At 45.3% G+C, this 18,473-nt stretch overlaps 1 protein-coding gene and 1 long non-coding RNA gene across 2 annotated transcripts; both read right to left on the reverse strand.

Moving 5' to 3' along the window:
* Positions 1–69: 69 nt before the first annotated feature.
* Positions 70–4,844, reverse strand: LOC120394556 (maestro heat-like repeat-containing protein family member 2B). Its single transcript, XM_039518772.1, has 6 exons — positions 4,831–4,844; positions 4,513–4,624; positions 2,656–2,802; positions 1,297–1,479; positions 134–239; positions 70–80 (listed from the first exon to the last, which is right to left on the reverse strand). The coding sequence occupies exons 2-6, from the start codon at positions 4,552–4,554 to the stop codon at positions 70–72; spliced, it is 489 nt and encodes a 162-aa protein (XP_039374706.1). The 5' UTR covers positions 4,555–4,624; positions 4,831–4,844.
* A 61-nt stretch (positions 4,845–4,905) lies between these two features.
* Positions 4,906–8,794, reverse strand: LOC120394561. The gene is made up of 3 exons (XR_005592340.1): positions 8,670–8,794; positions 8,027–8,220; positions 4,906–4,966 (listed from the first exon to the last, which is right to left on the reverse strand). It is a non-coding gene; the product is annotated as an uncharacterized LOC120394561 (long non-coding RNA).
* Between the last annotated feature and the right edge of the window lie 9,679 nt (positions 8,795–18,473).

Genomic DNA, 18,473 nt, shown 5'->3' on the forward strand with positions numbered 1-18,473 from the left:
CCACAACAAGCAGGAATAGCAGTGCTCCCCTGGCACTGGGAGGAAGATTCCTTTGGCTTAGTAAATAAGTCACTGTTGGTCTTACCATTGAAACCTCGGGGCTTGGGTCTTGCAGGTGCAGCAGAAGTATGACCCAGCTCTTCGAACCTGCTCAGCGAAATAGGCCTTCCATTTTTCTTTGTCAACTGAGCCAGGATGCCAAATAGGACAAAGGCCACTGAGCGAAGACCATCATTCTCCTACAGCCAAGAAAGCCCCACAACTTGGTAAGTAAGGGACAATCCCATCACGCACCTCACACAGCCGTCTCTTCTACGCTAAAGTAAAGTGATTGCAACTACAGCTAGTCAGATAAACTTTAATTAACCAATTTTTATTCGAATTTTCTGATTCATGAAAATATTTTAGAGACAGTTCAATTTTGATGAAATTCCTCCAGAAGCCAGGCAGGGTCCTTAGAAACCTGCCTGGTGTCTTGCCAGTACACCCATCCAGCTCCTTGGCAGCCAATCTAGCAGGCTGACTGGGATCATAGGCTTCAGGCTCCCAGCTTTGGGGAAGGATAGCTCAGTGGTTTGAGCATTGGCCTGCTAAACCCAGGGTTGTGAGTTCAGTCCCTGGGGGGCCATTTTGGGAACTGGGATAAAAAGCTGAGGATTGGTCCTGCTTTGAGCAGAGGGTTGGACTAGATGACCTCCTGAGGTCCCTTCCATTCTATGACCCTGGGGTCCTAGCTCTCAAATTTGCAACTCCCTGGCACCTCTAGCTCCCAGAGTTTCCTGGGTTCCCAGCACCAGGATAGTCTGAGAGCAGACTGCCCCGGGCCAAGGCTTCCAACAGAGCTAGGTTGAGAATAGTAATTCTGTTTCACAAGGAGTTCTGAAGTTTGGGGGAGGGGTTCCCACAAATAGGAACAAAACCAAAATTTGAAATCTCAAAAATTCTCTGCAAAACAGAATTATCATTCCAACCCTCTCACATAAAAACGGTATAGAGCAGGCCCAACACTTTCTATTGCACTCCCCCTTTTCATGGTTATCTAGCTACCTAATCTAGTATTCAGACTTTCTTTGAGGTTCTCAGTGGCAATCAAGAACAGAAGGGTGAGACTGTGGGAGCAGGGATGTCATCCCCATCCTCCTAATGTTCTCCTCCTCCGTAAAACACCTCCCTTCCCTGGGGCCTAAAATCTCTGCACTCTGACATGAGCAATGCCCAGGGAGTCCACATCACACATCGTAAATCGAGTCTAATCAAGATCGGTTGAACTGGGGTTGGAGAGTTCTGTTCACATACATCGTCAAAGTAGGCCCGGATCTGTTCGGTGAGGTTTTTGAAGGAAGAACCAATGTCCTTCTCTTTCAGCTCCTTCAGGACTTTGGCCAGTGCTTTCATGCTCTCACCAATCACTTCAGAACTGAAAACGTCATGTAAGGCCCCGATCAGTATGTCCAGAAGAAACTTCTTGTATTTTTTTACCTGTACAAACATACGACATTAAATAAAACTTATCACTGATCACACTGCTAAGAACTTTTCTTTAGCAGTTATGAAGCTGTGGGAATTTCATCAACCCTCTCTCCCTCCTGAGATCTATAGCTATATTTCAGACCAGGTGCTAGCTACAATGAGCCAAACTCGGTAACATAATACACATGCATAATCCTATTATTAGATTTCTAGTTACTTAGATTCCAAGGCCAAAAGGGTTCATTGTGATTATCCGGTCTGACCTCCTGCATAACATAGAACTTCTCCGAAATAGTCTCTGAACTAGAGTACATCTTTTAGAAAAACATCCAATCTTGATTTTAAAATTGCTAGTGACCGAAAATCCACCACAACAACTTTTGGTAAATTGTTCCAATGATTAATTAAAATTACTATTAAAAATGTACGCCTTATTACCAGTCTGAATTAATCTAGCTTCCTTTTTCTCCATTGAATCTTGTTATACCATTGTTTGCTAATGTGAAGAACCCATTATCAAAATTTGTTCCCCATGTGAGTAGTTATAGACTGTCCTCAAGTCACTCCTTAACCTTCTCTTTGTAAAGCTAAATAGGTTGAGCTCCTTGAGTCTATCACTAAAGGTATATTTTCCAATCCTTTGATAGTTCTTGTGACTCTTCTCTGAATCCCCTCTAATTTATCAGCATCCTTCTTGAATTGTGGACATCTGATCTGGACACAGCATTCCAGCAGCACTCACATGAGTGCCATATTCAGAGGGAAAATAACTTCTTTACTCTTCTTCAAGATTCCTCTATTTATGCCTCCAAGGATCATTTCAATCCTTTTGGCCACAACTTCGCATTGGGAGCTTATGTTCAACTGATTATCTGCCATGGCTCAAGTTTTTTCTCAGCATCATTGTTCCCTGGGATAGAGTCTCCCGTCCTGTAAGTATGGCCTGCATTTTTTGTTCCTAGATGTATACATTTACATATAGTTACATTAAAGTGCACATTGTTTGCTTATGCCCAGTTTACCAAAGGATCCAGCTTGCTCTGTATTGACTGCAAAAAGGTGACTAGGGTATGGGAGAGAGCAGAATTTGGCCTAGTGCATTGTGTGCAGCCTCTGTAAACTCTGAGCAATTATTTCCCTTGGATTCTCTACTTATGTTGCATCCTATTCAGTATTCTCTCATACCTTCACAGGCGCCCCATTGACTATATTTCCCAGGCCTCTTACAGCCATCTGACGGACAATGCTGTTCCTATCCTGTGACCTTTCTTCCAAGATGCGCAAGACACTCTTAAGCAACTTCTTCTCCCTGAGCGTGGGATCAGTCATTAGCTGAAATAAAATCAACATGTCCATTAGCACCAATATGATCCTTAAGATTGGGAATAGAATTTGAGCCGGCATAGAATACACTAAAAACAACAAGGAGTCCTCCTATAGCCACAGTCTTGTGGATACAGACTAATATGGCTACCCCTCTGATACGTGGCACATAACACACTAACTTTATCATTCCACACAAATGAGAAATGTCTTAAAAACATGCAGCTTTCCTTTTGGGCACTATAATAGGGATCCACTCACCTCTTGAGAGCCCCTTAGTGGCCAGGTCTGGTACCACAGTCCTTTTCTCACCCCTGGTGCACCCTGCCAGCTGACCTCAGTGAGTCTTCTGTGGCTCAGGCCTCTGGCTAAGTCCCAAAGTCCAAATGAACCCCTTCTGGGCTAGTCAAGAACAGTCCCATTGCCCTCACTAGGGTCTCCAGCCCCAACTCTGGGTCCTTGAAATTCTGCTCTTTGTTCAAGCTCTCCGTAAGCATTGTCCCCTTCCTGGGGCTTATGCCACTGTAAGTGGTAGGGGATCCAAGGCCTGCCCATAACTCTGGGTTCCAAACCATGGACCCTGTAAACAGTAGTTAGGCACCGCTTGATTTCAGTTCATTGTTGCTTTTTCCTACCAGCCACTTTTAGCTTCACCCTCACCTCAAGGTTCAAGTTCTTAAGGACTCTCTTCCTGCAAACCCAACTTAAGCAAATGCTGCCAGAATCAAACTCTGGCAATCCCTGGAATTTCTGTGGCCAGAGAGCAGCATCATTTCTTGCCCCTCCAGTTCCTGGCAGGAACTGACCTGCTAAGGCCCTGCAGCTCCTTTTAGCTGAGCCTGATGGGCTCCGATTGGCTGCTCTCATGAGGCCTCTCTAGACAGACCCAGATTTGTGGCTCTTTTCCTGGGGCAGGGTGCAGTAGGACCATGGGGCCTCTTGTAAGGAGCCTCAAAGCCCAGGAACAGCCCATCCCAGGCACAGATCGATTGTTTTCCTTAGAACCAGATGAGCCCCTAAGATAGTTACTTAGCATAAGTGGAAATATGATGCAGATGTTAGAGGAGGGCTGTAGAAAGGGAGGATGGTCCAGCAGTTAACACACTTGTCTAGGACTTAGGAGACCCAGGTTCAAATTCCTGCTCCTCAAAGACTTCCTGGGTGACCTTGGCAAATCACTTAGCCCTTCTGTGCATCAGCTCCTGCCTGTAAAATAGGAATAATAGTGCTTCCCTACCTCCCAGGAGTGTTGTGGGGATACATACATACATTACAGAGTTTTGAGGTACTCAGATACAATCGTCATGAGAACCTAAGACAGATGTGAATGTATTTGTATGTTGCTTGTTTTATAGTATTAGGACACTAGGTTCATTCCAAAGATCTGCTGAGTGAAACCAAAACCAGGAGCTGTTGGTTAGTATCAGCACTGGGACTTGGCAGAAGAGGTCCAGTACTTCAAACTCTGTCTGTATCTCTCTCAGCCAGCACCTGTGGTTGTGTAGCTAGTATAGGCAATGACAGCAATACAAATATCAGCGAGAGAATGACTCCGAAAGGTAGAATGAAGTTCCTTGTCAGGTTTCCATATAAAGGGGGACCCAGTCTACTATCTAAAATGACAGTTACTCCTATGAACTGAACTGTACAACTCCTTAAAAGAAAGGCAAACAGACAATGGTCTAATGGTGAAACTGCTCTTCGAGCCCTGTGTCTTACCTGGGCAAGGAAAGCTGTGCCGGTGACTCGGAAGTTTTCCATTGGGGAATTCACCCAGGGGAGGAGGCTCTGGATGATCTCAAGTGTTATTAGTCCAAATCTTAGCAGACCACTGGAAGGCAAAAAACCGCTTATGGGGTCAATTGCACACTTCAAAAACTCAGCTGCTCTGAGCAGACAGCTCTGATATCTATGGGTGGGAGCTGTGTGTTTCCACCCAGGGCACCCCCCACAAAGCTATAAACTGGAGGTTCCCTCTCAGCCACTCTATTTGCTACTGATTCCCAAGGATAAAATCATGCCTCTTAGATCTCTTACCTCACCAGCAGACACACTCCTCATGGTGAGTCTGGGGTTTTCAAGCAGAATCCATGTTTTCAAGGCCCTGAGCACTCTCACCAGTCTCTCATTCCCAGCTTTAGAAAGCACAGATTCTAACGCTTGGACAGAAAACCTGGGGAAAGAGAGGCACAGAACTGCAGCAATCAGTAGGAAGGTGCAGCCTGAACAGAGTCAGGAAGCCCAGGTTACTTGTCAGGTCTGCTGTTCATCGACAGTTCATCCACTGGCAATATCCTGGACACCAGTGTCCCTGGAAGGACTTGATGCCAGGAGGTATGTTTCTGTCTCATACATCTCATATAACTAGTTTTGCTAGGGACAAAATTTTGCAGTCATTTTTCACTTTCTGCAAGGAGTATGGGCACTAGCAGAGTACAAGGATATAAAAAAGATACACGATCAGGACCCAAAAACTGGGGGGCATAGAATGTGGTGATCACTAGTGGATATTTTGGGGTTGTATCTCCAGATATGATGTGACAGAGTGCTGAGGGTATGCACTTGAGTCAGCACTCTGGTCACTATTAGTACTAATTCAGTTCCTTACAGAAAGCCTAATTGGACAGAGGTGTAGCTGATTACGAGGTCAGATTGGGGCTAGTGAGTCATGGAACCAATCATTCCATTAACAGGGAAACTGTATAAAAGGACATGGGCAGGAGCCCTTTGAGGGGAACAGACAGAGAAAGAAACTTGGGTGACCAGATATCCCGATATTTGGGGCTTTTTCTTATACAGGTGCCTATTACCACCCACCCCCTGTCCTGATTTTTCACACTTCCTGTCTGGTCACCCAAAGAGAAACAGAAAGACAACAAGCTGGGAGAGCCTGACAAAGTGAGCTCTCTGAGTGGAAACACCTTCCCCCCATTTTGGAGAAGAGTTTAGAAAGTTGAGATACAAGATAAAGGTGCTATGTATTGGTAGGGGGATTAAATAGACTTCACGTTGGTGTTTACAAGCAAGAAAGTCTCAACGTGGTCTGTGTTTGTAGAAGATGTGGGGTGCAACACCCTCTCTGTCACAGCTGGGGCTCATCAGGATTTCCTGTTATCTATACAAATGGAGAGCCTGCTGGAGAAGCCGGGTAGAGGTCTGGCAGTCCGGGTGATGGAGGGAACACACTGAAATGGGTGGTGAAGCATCAAGGAGAAGTCTAGAACAGGGGTTCTCAACCTTTCTGTTTCTGAGCCTCCTCTCACCTCAACAAGCTATAAATACTCCATGGCCCACTCCCAGGCCTCTGCCCTGCCAGGCATCAGAGTTTGGGGCTCCTGGCTCTAGATTTTAACTCCACAGGGTGCAGGGGCTGGGGCTTTAGTGCAGGTGCTGGGCCTCAGGGCTCCAGCCTGGCTGGGCTCAGAGATTCAGCTTTCTGCCCTAAGCCCCAGCTAGTCTACTGCCAGCCCTGCTTGCCGGACCCCCTAAAACCGGCCCAGTTGAGAACTGCTGGTGTAGAAGACCCCACAGACCTTCTAACAATCCCACCAGGCAGAAAAACAGCCTTTGCTTGCCTGGTAGGTTTAACAGCAAAAGAGCCTTCAGGAATTTATACAGGAACAAGCCCAGGTCTGGCAACAACTCCTCCAAAGTCTGGCAAGTCCCGTGACAGGAAATGGAAACCAGGCACAGGAGATCAGACTCTGTAAAATGGGACCTGCGAACAACCCTGATCTGGTTTTGGTTACTCTTAAAGGAGCAGCGGTGAGACCTCACAAGGACAGAACAATGTGGGCCTTTCGACTGACACCCCATTTAACCGGGGAAGCACATATATGGCTCTTAGTGATTAGCGGGCAAGAGATTAGGACGTGATTAAGGCAGCCATGCTGGACGAGGTGGGGCCTGTCCACAGAAAAGTACTGCCAGAAATGGAGAGTTGAAAGATGGATTGAGGGATTAGGCCTCTGTGCATTTGCATAGAAATTGAAAGATTGGACCACTTACTGGTAAGGCCACATACTCAAACTGTGGGGGAGATCATGGACTGCATGATTCTGGAAGTTTCTTCAGAGTCACCCTGAGCATATCTGAGTATAGGTTACATGGCACCAGCCAGTTAATCTGGACCCCGCAGTTAAAATTACAGAGGAATTTGCAGAGGCGGACATTCCCAGAGTGAGTCAGTGGTTTAAGGGGCTAAAAGATCACTAAAAGATTGCCATATGAGTCTCAAATAAAAGCTCATGTCACCAATATCATTGTGAAACACATCTACAGATGCTGTGTAAAGAGCCATGTCTATGCATTGAAAATTACATTCTTATGATCTGTGTCTAGGGACTAGTCACCAGGAAAGGTGAAAAAATGGTTTTCTTTAAGGCAAGAAATGTTTCTCCATCTGTTTGTTTACATGTAAATTAAGCATGTAGGGTTCACATTCAGTTCAGGACTGTGAGAACTTCAAAGAAAGAAAAGTAACAGGAAGGAGACAGGGAGTGGGGACCCAATTTTGGGGTACACCTCAAAGGTTTGCTCTAGTATATTTGGGGACAAAGAAGACACCCTGGCATCTTTCACTTAGGAAGCAGATGGACAGCGAGACGGACAGCGGGGTCACTATCAGGCTTGGTTGAGAACGTTGGGCGAGAAACATCTTTAGACAGGAGGTTAACCTGTTGGGTAAGTTTAGTCTCTAGGACCATGTTATGATTTCATTTGACATGTAACCATTTTTTGCTTGCATTCTTTCTCACTGTCACTGGAAATTCTGTTCTTTGACCATCTCTGTTCTTGTTTGCCCTATAAATATATCTAAGTGCTGTGTGTTTTGCACTATAGAGTATAAGTAATAAAGTATAAAGTATAGAGTCTAAAGTATAAGAAGTAAACTGGTGTGTACTGTTCCATAGGGAACAGCACGCCCGGTAATTCTGTGGGTGTTCAGTGGATAAAGGTCTGGACACTATACGGAACGGTCAGAAGACTCGGGGGTTGGTGTGTGCCTATCACTAACCTGTACAAAGAGACTGGGGTCTGAGGAGGCCTGGATGGCAGTGCTTGTTTTGCCAGAGCCTGGTCATTTTAGGGAACTGACCCACAGCAGACACAGACAAGACTTCCTCACTCTAAGGGCAGGCAATGGTAAGGTGCCTCATAACCCTGGAAATTCCTGGGGAGTGTCACACAACTCTATTGGAATTCTTTGTTTCTCTCCCTTCCTTCTAATTACCGGCAAGGGTTGCCCTCAGTATGTTGTTGGTCTTTTTGGAATAGGCTCCAGCTGCTTATCCTTGGCAAAGGCATCTTTTGTCCTGAGGTTCAGCTGACCTGCTGCAGGAGAACAGGAAACAACTCTGGGAGCAGCTCCTGCACAGCTTTGCTCGACTGCTGTGCTGACACCACCTCAAAGATGGCACATGTTGCCTGAAAGGAGAGCATGGTAAAAAATGAGATCTCCTCCCAACACCATCACATCCTCTTCTCCCCTTCTGATATCAGCTGTACTGAATTTTCACTTCTGCCGGTAACTTGAATGACTGCAAGCAACTCCCTTAACTCGTGGCTCAGTTTCCCACATCTGTAAAATGTGTATGACCTACCAAGGCATGTTGTGAGTCCTAAGGAATATTTGCAAAGCACTGTGAGCAACCTGGTTCAAAGACTCTCTAATTGCCAGATGTTATTAAGTAAATCAGCCACATACTCTAAAACTGCGTATTTGTTCCACAGACAGCAGAGCTGGACTCAGGGAAACAGTACATCAGAGGAGAAGTGCCCACACAGCAATATTCTACCACACTTCTAGCTTTCCAGCAGCAGGATTGTCACAGGGCAGAGGAAAGCCTGAAAGGCGTGTCTGTCATCTAACTTACTGAGAGAGGTTCAGCAGCTGCCAAATGCCTGTCAGTTTCAGTCTCTGAGGTGATGCTTTCTTCTTGGCTTGTTGACGTCTTTATTTTTCTATTAGGACCTGTAGGACCTGAGTGGCAAGCAAGGGTCTCCCACAGATCTCCACAGCTCACTGGTGTAACTGCAATTTAACAGAAGTTACATGTGACCCCTGGACACTTTTGTGGCTCAGACTGAATGTGTCCTATTTAAGTAAAGACCAACTTTTCTCCTTGCCTATGAGGAGAAAGTTAGGAGCACTGTCCTCCTTTAACGCTCCTCCTGTTTAAATATTGAGTTTCCAGTTACAGAACTAGGACTTTACTTAAGTGACCTAGTCTTACTGCAGCCTAACCATTAATACTAGACTTCCGAAGGACAGGACACAGAGCGCCAATCTCAGTTCCTGTTTTACCACTTCCCAGTAAATATGGAATCCTGAGCATGTGGCTCCCAAAGATCCAGGGTTTGGAAGGCAAGTGGATGAAAGAAAAGCCACATTTCTACTAACTGGACATACAATTATGAGAACGAATATTCATGGCCATCCTAGTTCCCCTTCACAAAGGGTGTCCCTACCCTCTGTTTGCCAGAAGCTGGGACTGGGCAACAGGGGATGGATCATTTGACAGTTACCTGTTCTGTTCATTCCCTCTAGGACATGTGGCACTGGCCACTGTCGGAAGACAGGACACTGGGCTAGATGGACCTTTGGTCTGACCCAGTATGGCCGTTCTTATGGTCTTAGATTCCAGCACTGATAACTGATAACCCAGTTGGGGACCTTTAAATGAAATGATGGATCTGCTTCCAGTCCAGTTTTAAATCCCAAGGACAGCAACTCTATTCTAGCAGCCACACCCTGACCGATACCAAGCGGCGGTCTGATGACAATATTGGCCCTATTCTTTATCATCAGCCAGGGATTGGACTTGAAGCTGTCATGCTACCAGGAAATCAACAGCAATTGCTAATTTCCAAAGTGAGGTCAATTCAGGTGTCTAGAGAGCCAGGCCGGTTCCAGGCACCAGCCCAGCAAGCAGCTGCTTGGGGCAGGCAATGGTGAGGGGCAGCACATCTGGGTCTTCGGTGGCAATTCGGCGGCTGGTCCCTCACTCCTTCTCAGAGCAAAGGAGTAGAGCTGCACATCGCGATCGCAGGGTTTTTATTCCCGCCCTTTTTTGCTGCTTGGGGCAGCAAAAGCCCTGAGCCAGCCCTGCTAGAGAAGTAGATGTTTCTAACAATACACTCCAGTTATACCAGTAAAGTTAGGTCTTTAGGATGTCAAAGCAGTTATGAATTAATGGAAACAGAATGACACTTAATTTCTCTCCACACCCCACCTTACCATGCTCTTGGACCTTCCTGGAGAAAGACCCAGGCTATTAACCATCAGGAATTATCCCAAAATGTCTGCTGCTTAAATAAAGCCCTACATCTCCCAGCAAAGCTGTGGGATCCATGTTTTACCAAGATGAATGCAATAGGTAGCGGTATATACCTGTCCATTGGCAGATGGTTGCTGAGTAGGCTGGAGATCACTGCCTCTAGGTGATGGTGAGCTAAAATAGACACTGCCTCCAGCAGGAATTGCCTCAAGCTGCCCTCCTGGATAGTAGCCATGTGGCTATATATTATATCCACAATAGCTGGCACCTGGAAGGAACAAAACCAGAAAGAAATGTCCCTTTTTCTTTCTCTCCATTCATTCTACAGAATCAAAACCTTTATTTACACATTTGCTGATTTTTTAGAAATTCCTCAAGAAACAAACGTTCAAATATGTCTGTGTAACTTTAACCCACAACAATTGCCCACACTTGGCTGTAAAAATTAACACTGACACACACACATACAGCGAAACCCCGCTATAACACGATGATCAGGGTCCAAAAAATTGGATCGCGCTAAATGTGGGGTCGCGGTATAGCAGGGGTTACCATTTCAAGCTGGTCAGTTTCAAGCCGGTCGATTTCTCTTGGGCAGAAAACTACTTGCATTTGCGAACTGCCCACCGCAGTAACTGAAAGGGTGGAGCTCCAGCAGCGGGAGCTCTCAGCCATGCGGTGAGAGAGGGAAACACTTGGGGAGAGCAGGGGAGATGTGCAACGGGCAGAGGAAGAGAGAGGAGCAGCTGGGGAGAGAGTGGCTCTTCTCACCAAAAGGGTAAGCGGGGGCAGGTGGGAAGAGGCAGTGGGGAAGGCACATTCCATTTTTTGCTTTTTTTTCCCCTTTGGGGGCACTCCAGCCCCTCTCCCTTCACAAAGCCTCTCTCTCTTTCTCTCTCTCTCTCTCTTTTGCGCTTCCGCAGCGCTCCAGCTGCTTTTTTTTTTTTTGGCCTGGGGCGGCCGGAGCCACTTTACAATCGTGTTATAGCCGAATTCGCATTATTACGGGGCGCATTATAGCAGGGTCAGGGGCGGCTCTAGCCATTTCGCCATCCCAAGCACGGTGGCACCCGTGGCTCCGGTGGACCTCCCGCAGGCGACCGGCAGAGCACCTCACGCGTGCCGCCCCAAGCACGCGCTTTGCGTGCTGGGGCCTGGAGCCGCCCCTGAGCGGGGTTTCCCTGTACATACCAGGTAATTTAATGTGGTGGTGCCCAGCTATGCATTAAATAAACCAGCTGGCATGCACAAAAGAAGGCTTTGCTTGCCCAGATTTTGCAGGTGTGATTTAAGCAGCCAAATGCAACCATTTGCCTCGAAGGATGCACAGTTCATAAACAACCACAAGCACAAAATATGCAAGTGCTTTAAACACAGTGTGCAAATGCCTGGGACTATGAACAGGTGACGACCTCTCATTCATTCCTAGCCCTTCACATCTTCGAAACACTGTGCAAACGTGGCAGTTCTGCTGCGAGGGTTCCCTGTCCTGAGGCCTTTCACCAGCCTTGATAGAAGATTTGTGGAGTGCTCCTTTCATCTAGCCCTAACGCACTGGGCTCCAGAATAAGGCATATAAATAGTGGATCCCAAAGACACTATAGTTTTCTCCCTCCCTCCTTCTATTCTTAAAGGGTACGTCTACACACTAAAAAAATCCCACAGCAGTGAGTTTCAGAGCTCAGGTCAACCTGGGCCTGAGGGGCTTGCACTATGTGGCTAAAAGTGTAGCTGTTCCTGCTCGGGCTGCAGCCCAGGCTCTGAAACCTGGCAAGAGCTCAGGCTCCAGACTCACTGGGAATGACTACAGGACTATTTTTATCCAGGTAGCCCTTAGCCATAGGCCTCCTAAGAACTGGATGCCTCCAAGTGCCAGTCATTCTGTCTTCTTGTCTTTTCCCAGAGTCTGTTTTTCAAGCCTTTCTTGGCTGAATACTGTGGCAACAAGCCAGACAAATAAATAACCAACCATCTTCCTTTTCCCTTGGATTCTCTCTGTCTATTGCTATTGATTCTGCCGTTGCCTAGTTTAGGGTGAGAACAGAGATGGAATCGACTCTACGTCCGAGGGGGAGAAACAGCAAGATTTTTGTTCATTACACATGAGGGCAAAGATCTAAAAGCCTCGAGTTTAGGCAGAAAACCTCTCCAGTTTCCCGTTTTACCTTATCGAGCATGGCATCTCCACACTCCTTCAGTATAACCTTCATCCACAGTCCAGCTGCCGTGGCACAGGTGGGGCTGGCAGACAGCATACTTTCCACTGTGGCCTCAATAAAGGCTGTGGCCTGTTCTGGGGGAAAGTACTCACTAACAACCTGGGAATAAATCAAAAACAGGAGAGACTGCAATGATGTTTGGCTCCAGCACTTGTAAAAATGGAGGCCTAATTTCTCTATGGAAAAAGATCTATGCATCAGCAAATTGCATCTGACGAAGTGGGTATTCACCCACGAAAGCTCATGCTCCAATACGTCTGTTAGTCTATAAGGTGCCATAGGACTCTTTGCTGCTTTTACAGATCCAGACTAACACAGCTACCCCTCTGATTAATTAACAATTTGTTAATTAGCCTCATGTCCAGCTAGCCATTTGGGATTAAAATTCTCTCCATAGTCTATATACTACATTTTTGTATTCTACACTAATGAGATCAGGTTCGAGGCAAAGCTTCTGTTGCACAGTTAGCACAACATTGTACCGGCTATGCAGGAGGTAAGTTTCCAGTTTGTATTCTCTTAGATACACTGCATCTTTTTACAACATATACAATGAAGTCAAGAGAGGCATGCTCACAAATATAGGCAAACCCACAAGGTGACAGAATGAAGACTGGATGGGTTCTCAGCTTGATGTTCCACTAATACAGTTTTTCTCATGGATAGCTGGATAGGTACATGTGTGTGCATCTGCGTGTGCATTTTCATGGGCGTGCAACATTCTGTGGAATCTGGATTTTACATGGCATTCATAGCACACATCTATGAAAAGCATCTTGCTGGTTACTAGCAATGAATGCCCCGCACCCACAGCTCGCTCCAAGTACAGAAAGGCATCATGAAAGTGTAGATGTAAAATGAAGGGTGCCTGGTCACTAGAACATCCGCACAAGTTTTTTGAGTCAGTTACCCTGGCCATTTTGGAAGATGCCTGAAACAGAGCCTCGGGGTCCGGAGCTGCTGTTAGTTCGTCACGGAGACATCTCAGCTCCTCCTCCGCTGACCCCAGGTTCATGGGCTGGCCTGGAGTGGAGAAAAGGAAAAAAAGTACTGTAACGACTAATGAAACTGAACCTCTACTGCATGGATATTCATACAGGAGGATCCATGTGCTAGGCTGTTATCAGCATAGTGTAAAATCTTGGCCCCATCAAAGTCAATGGCAAAACTCCTGTTGACTATAATGGAGTCGGGATTACACCCTAAATGTCTGAAAGTTAACAGTAGTGGTATGTTATTGTGACTGATACAGGATTGAACAAGCATCGTATTCAGCTTGGAGCAGCTTTCTGGGGGTGTCTGGTTTCAGTAGTGTCTCTGCTCTCACTATTTACATCTAATCTCACATTCAAGTACAACTCATGCAGGTAGATGTGAGGTTCCAATGTAGAGGTGAATCCCTCCACCAAACTCTCAAGATGGGGCTGGACAAAACCTTCGGCAGGAAACCCATGCTCATCCGTCACTTCTAAACAATGCTGGGATTTCTATGTTGTACACTCAAAGACTGGAATCCCTTATTCTGTTTGTGAATCACCAACACTGTTTTTAGGACTGATTAATAATAATTAGAAATAGGGTCACCAGATGTCCCAATTTTATAGGGACAGTCCCAATTTTGGGGTCTTTTCTTATATAGACTCATATTATCCCCCACCCCCGTCCTGCATGAGTTTCACATTTGCTGTCTGGTCACCCTAATTGGAAATGGCCTTAAATAATAACCAAGATCTATCCCATTAGGTGAAAAGAACATCCTACTCCAGGGGTCGGCAACCTTTCAGAAGTGCTGTGCCGAGTCTTCATTTATTCACTCAAATTTAAGGTTTCGTGCCAGTAAGACATTTTAACGTTTTGAGAAGGTCTCTTTCTATAAGTCTATAATATATAACTAAATTGTGGTTGTATGTAAAGTAAATAAGGCTTTTAAAATGTTTCAGAAGCTTCATTTAAAATTAAATTAAAATGCGGAGCCCCCCGGACTGGTGGCCAGAACCTGGGCAGTGTGAGTGCCACTGAAAATCAGCTTGAGTGCCGCCTTTGGCACCCGTGCCATAGATTGCCTACCCTGTCCCACTCTTTCACAAAGGGGAAAATGGCCTACACTTACTCCAATAGCTTTGAATGCTCATGACAGAGGGCTGCTGCAAGAACTTTTTGTTTAAAGAATTATTCCAGGAAACCCCTCCAATACAGCCAGTGGCAGGGTAAAGAGAATGAAAATGTTTAGTACCAAGGGCTTGTTTACATGGAGAAGTCAAGAAAGCTAATCAAATTCATTTTCAAACTGCATTAGTTAAACTTCATTAAACACCTCTGGGGACACACTTATTTAGAATTAAAGGGCCTTTTTTCAGGTTAGTTTAATTCATGTAATTCACTTAAATTAAGAAGGGCCATTTTCATTCAGAATCAGAGCATCCACACGTGTTTAATGACACTTTAAAATTTACACCTTTAGTTCATTTGGATTAACTCTCCTTAGTGTCCCTGTGTAGAGAAGCCCTAAGGAACTGAGCAGTTATCTACCTGGTGCAGACCATTTATTATTTGTACAGTTCCCAGAAGTGTGCCACACTCTTTACACATCATAATCGTCTCTTCTAATGAGCTATTTACAAGATGCCCACCACTCTGTTATCTAAGTGCCAACAGACAGGACAGAAAGAACTAGACAGGCAGAAAAATGGACATTACAACAGTGAAAGAAGCTGAAGAATTACTTATACCTGCTAATGGTCTCTCACCTTGTATACAGAGAAGGCAGCTGATACAGTCAACCACCCACTGACGAGATGTGGCCAGTGAATCACAGCTGTATGGTGCTATTGCTCCAATCAGAGATCCAAACTGATGAAAAGTTTCCTGAGTCTAATTAAAAAAGAATGAAGAATGAACGTTCTCCAGCTGTACTAGACTTCACTTGCCATCTTTATTGTTGATACCAGTCAGCTCTGTGTTTTTGGGGAACCAGGGCACAGTATCTAGCTTGTGTGACTCCTGAAGGACACCCCCAATTCCCATCTCTGTTTGAACCAAAACCGATCAGAGAAAAGGCTTGCAGAGAACAATGAAGGATTTGGGGAGACACACCTAGATGCCTCCTGACAAGGGTGACAAGATTAAGACATCTCCATTTGCATACAGAATGAAGAACAGAGACAACTCTCTAGCCTCAACTGCATGAAAGATGGAATAGGGATTAGCATAAAGAATGAAGAACAGAGAACCGCACTGAACTCTGGGACCAGAAAAGCAGGGACGCATTGAATCATGGGAATCCCTGCTCCAGATGCTAATGAACCTACGCCTGCACACACTCAGCTCAGCAATTATCAGACCAATTCTAGTAATAAATCTTTGACTCATATCCCAAAATACTGAAGCAGCCTAGTTGCCTTGTGAGCTCCCCGGAAGAAAACAACACCCATAGCCAAGAATGATCAGCTCCTATTGACTAGCCTAAAGAAAACCCTTGAGCCATCAGTTTACCCATAAACAAATCTAGTGTTCTCCCTTGAACCATTGTATTTTCTCAACAAAACCCCTACCTATGCCCAGGTAAGGGTTCTGATGTATAGGCCCAAACTCTGCATCAGTTCCACTGGGATTCCATCTCCTGACTGATCGTGATGGGGGCTCTGCCTGTCTCCAGCACTCAGGACCCTGAGCGACCACCATCACCTGGGAACCCCGACCAGTTCAAGCCTCATGGAGTGGGTGGGATCCATCTCTCTCTCTCTCTGTTTTCTTTCCTACCTCAGGTATTAACCTTTAAAATGTAGCTGTTATGTTTGTTTAGCCCTCCTGGTGTGGTTATCACTATGATTCAATCAATAACTGTTATGGGTCAGCTGGTTGCTTCTCTCTCTCTGAATTTTACTCTTTGTGTTTTTAGCTTCCCCCATTTACTCTGCAGCGACGCTTCTTGTACCTAAGCTAAAGATCCCTGTAGTACCCCAAAATACAGTGGGGTTTGTTCATCAAGTGGGTTACTACCAGTACAATTGTAATGTGAAAGTGTGATAGGAATGTGTTAAACTTGGGGCACATAAGGGTGGGGAGCAGTGGAAAGTGCTGCTGAAACCAGCCTGTTGAGACCAGGGACACATGAGGGTACCAGCTTGAAAGTGCTGCTCAGCCCAGCCCACTGAATGCAGGGACATATGAGGGGATCAGCTGGGAGTGCTGATTGACTTGCTCTGCTAGTGTGTGTACGCATGTTCGTCTAGTTCTACTTATTAGCCCTGGGGAACCTAGTCCTGCAGGAGAGCTCCATTGGGAGGACTTGTAGAAGGAAGGAGTAGAACACACAAGTGACATAAGCAACACAGTAATAGAATTACAGAACCGCCCCACCCTCCCTTCCCCACAGAAGAGTAACCCTAATTAATGAGCCTCCCCAAAGTAACGGGCACATCTGGTAACATTGTGCCTCTGATTCCTGTACTGAACTGGGTAACGCACATTGGAAAATATAATCCCAATTGTACATACAAACGGATGGGGTCTAAATTAGCTGTTATCACTCAAAGAAGAGACCTCAGAGTCATTGTGTACAGTTCTCTGAAAGCATCTGCTCCACATGCAGTCAAAAACGCTAACAACATGTTAGGAACCATTAGGAAGCGGATTGATAATAAGGCAGTAAATATCATTATGCCGCTATAGAAATCTACAGTACCCCCACACCTTGAATACTGCATGCAGTTTTGCTCATCTCACCTCAAAAAAGATATGTTAGAACTGGAAGAAATACAGAGAAGAGTAACAAAAATTATTGGGCATATGGGACAACTTCTCATATAAGGAGAGATTAAAAAGACAGGGACTTTTCAGCTAGGAAAAGAGACGACTAAGAGGGACTATGATAGAGATCTATAGACTCATGACTGGTGTAGAGAAAGTCAATAAGGAAGTGTTATTTAGCCCTTCACATATCACAGGAACAAGGGGTCACCCAATGAAATTAATAGGCAGCAGGTTTAAAACAAAAAAAGGAAGCATTTCTTCACACAATGCAGTCAACCTGTGGAACTCATCGCCAGGGAGATGTTGTGAAGGCCAAAAGTATAACTGGGTTCAAAAAAGAATGAGATGAGTTCATGGAGGATAGGTCCATCTCTGGCTATTAGCTAACACGGTCAGGGATGCAACCCTATGATCTGGATGTATCTAAACCTCTGACTGCCAGACGCTGGGGCTGGGACTGTCCAACAGGGGATGGTTCACTTGACAATTGCCTTGTTCTGTTCATTCCCTCTGATGCATCTGGCACCCACCACTGTCAGAAGACAGGATACTGGGTAGATGAACCATTCTTCTGGGGGATCCAGGATAGCCACTCTTATGTTTTATGTTCTTAGCGGATTACATAGAAATTCAGCTTTAGCATCCTGGGAGCATAAGAACCAAGAATGCATTTGTGACACTGGCAGACCAGTCAACCTGTGTATGACCCATAATAACTTAACAAGAGACACTTCTACTGTATCAAGACAGTTCACGTGCATGTGAATTTCAAAGAGACGCATTAGACTAGCAATCATCAACTCATTCAAAAATGAACAATAGATGCTAAGTGTATTTGTCTGTGGTTATCTATACCGGGTTAGAAGTTTCACAATGTAAATAAATTAGCTTGTAGATGCTAATTCCCTTTCATGGCTTAATTGCCTTAATTATGTGTGCAAGGTGTTCAGTTAGCCTTAAAATCAAAGATGTAAGACACTTCAGGAAACCAATCATTTCTACATTATCTTCAGCTTAACTATCTGTGTTATAATGGAAGAACGGCTAATTACCTTATGTGAATGAATGTAACTAGTTTACTGTGTATGCACAGGAAATAGAAGATTATCTTCAAAGCAAAGTACAACAGGCCATCTGCATTGGGGGAAGGTCCTTCTGTGACAATTTCTGTGAGGTAGGCTTGTCAGCCTGGTAGAATAGCTATAAAAGAGAAGGCTTGGGCCTGATCCTATCATCTCTAGACCGTTTAAATGTTGAACAGGGACAGTGTAAGCCATAGGACAGAGATCTTCCAAATAATCATTTGGAAGAACCTGGAAAATGCCTGGAAAAACTAATAGACATTACATCTAAGCTGCCTTTGGATTCTGATCTGTTGGGATGATTCCAGAGAGACTTTTACAAACCAGCAGTTTATTCCATCACTGTT

Source organism: Mauremys reevesii, unplaced genomic scaffold (assembly GCF_016161935.1).
Source record: "Mauremys reevesii isolate NIE-2019 unplaced genomic scaffold, ASM1616193v1 Contig65, whole genome shotgun sequence".
Classification (NCBI taxonomy): Eukaryota; Metazoa; Chordata; order Testudines; family Geoemydidae; genus Mauremys; species Mauremys reevesii.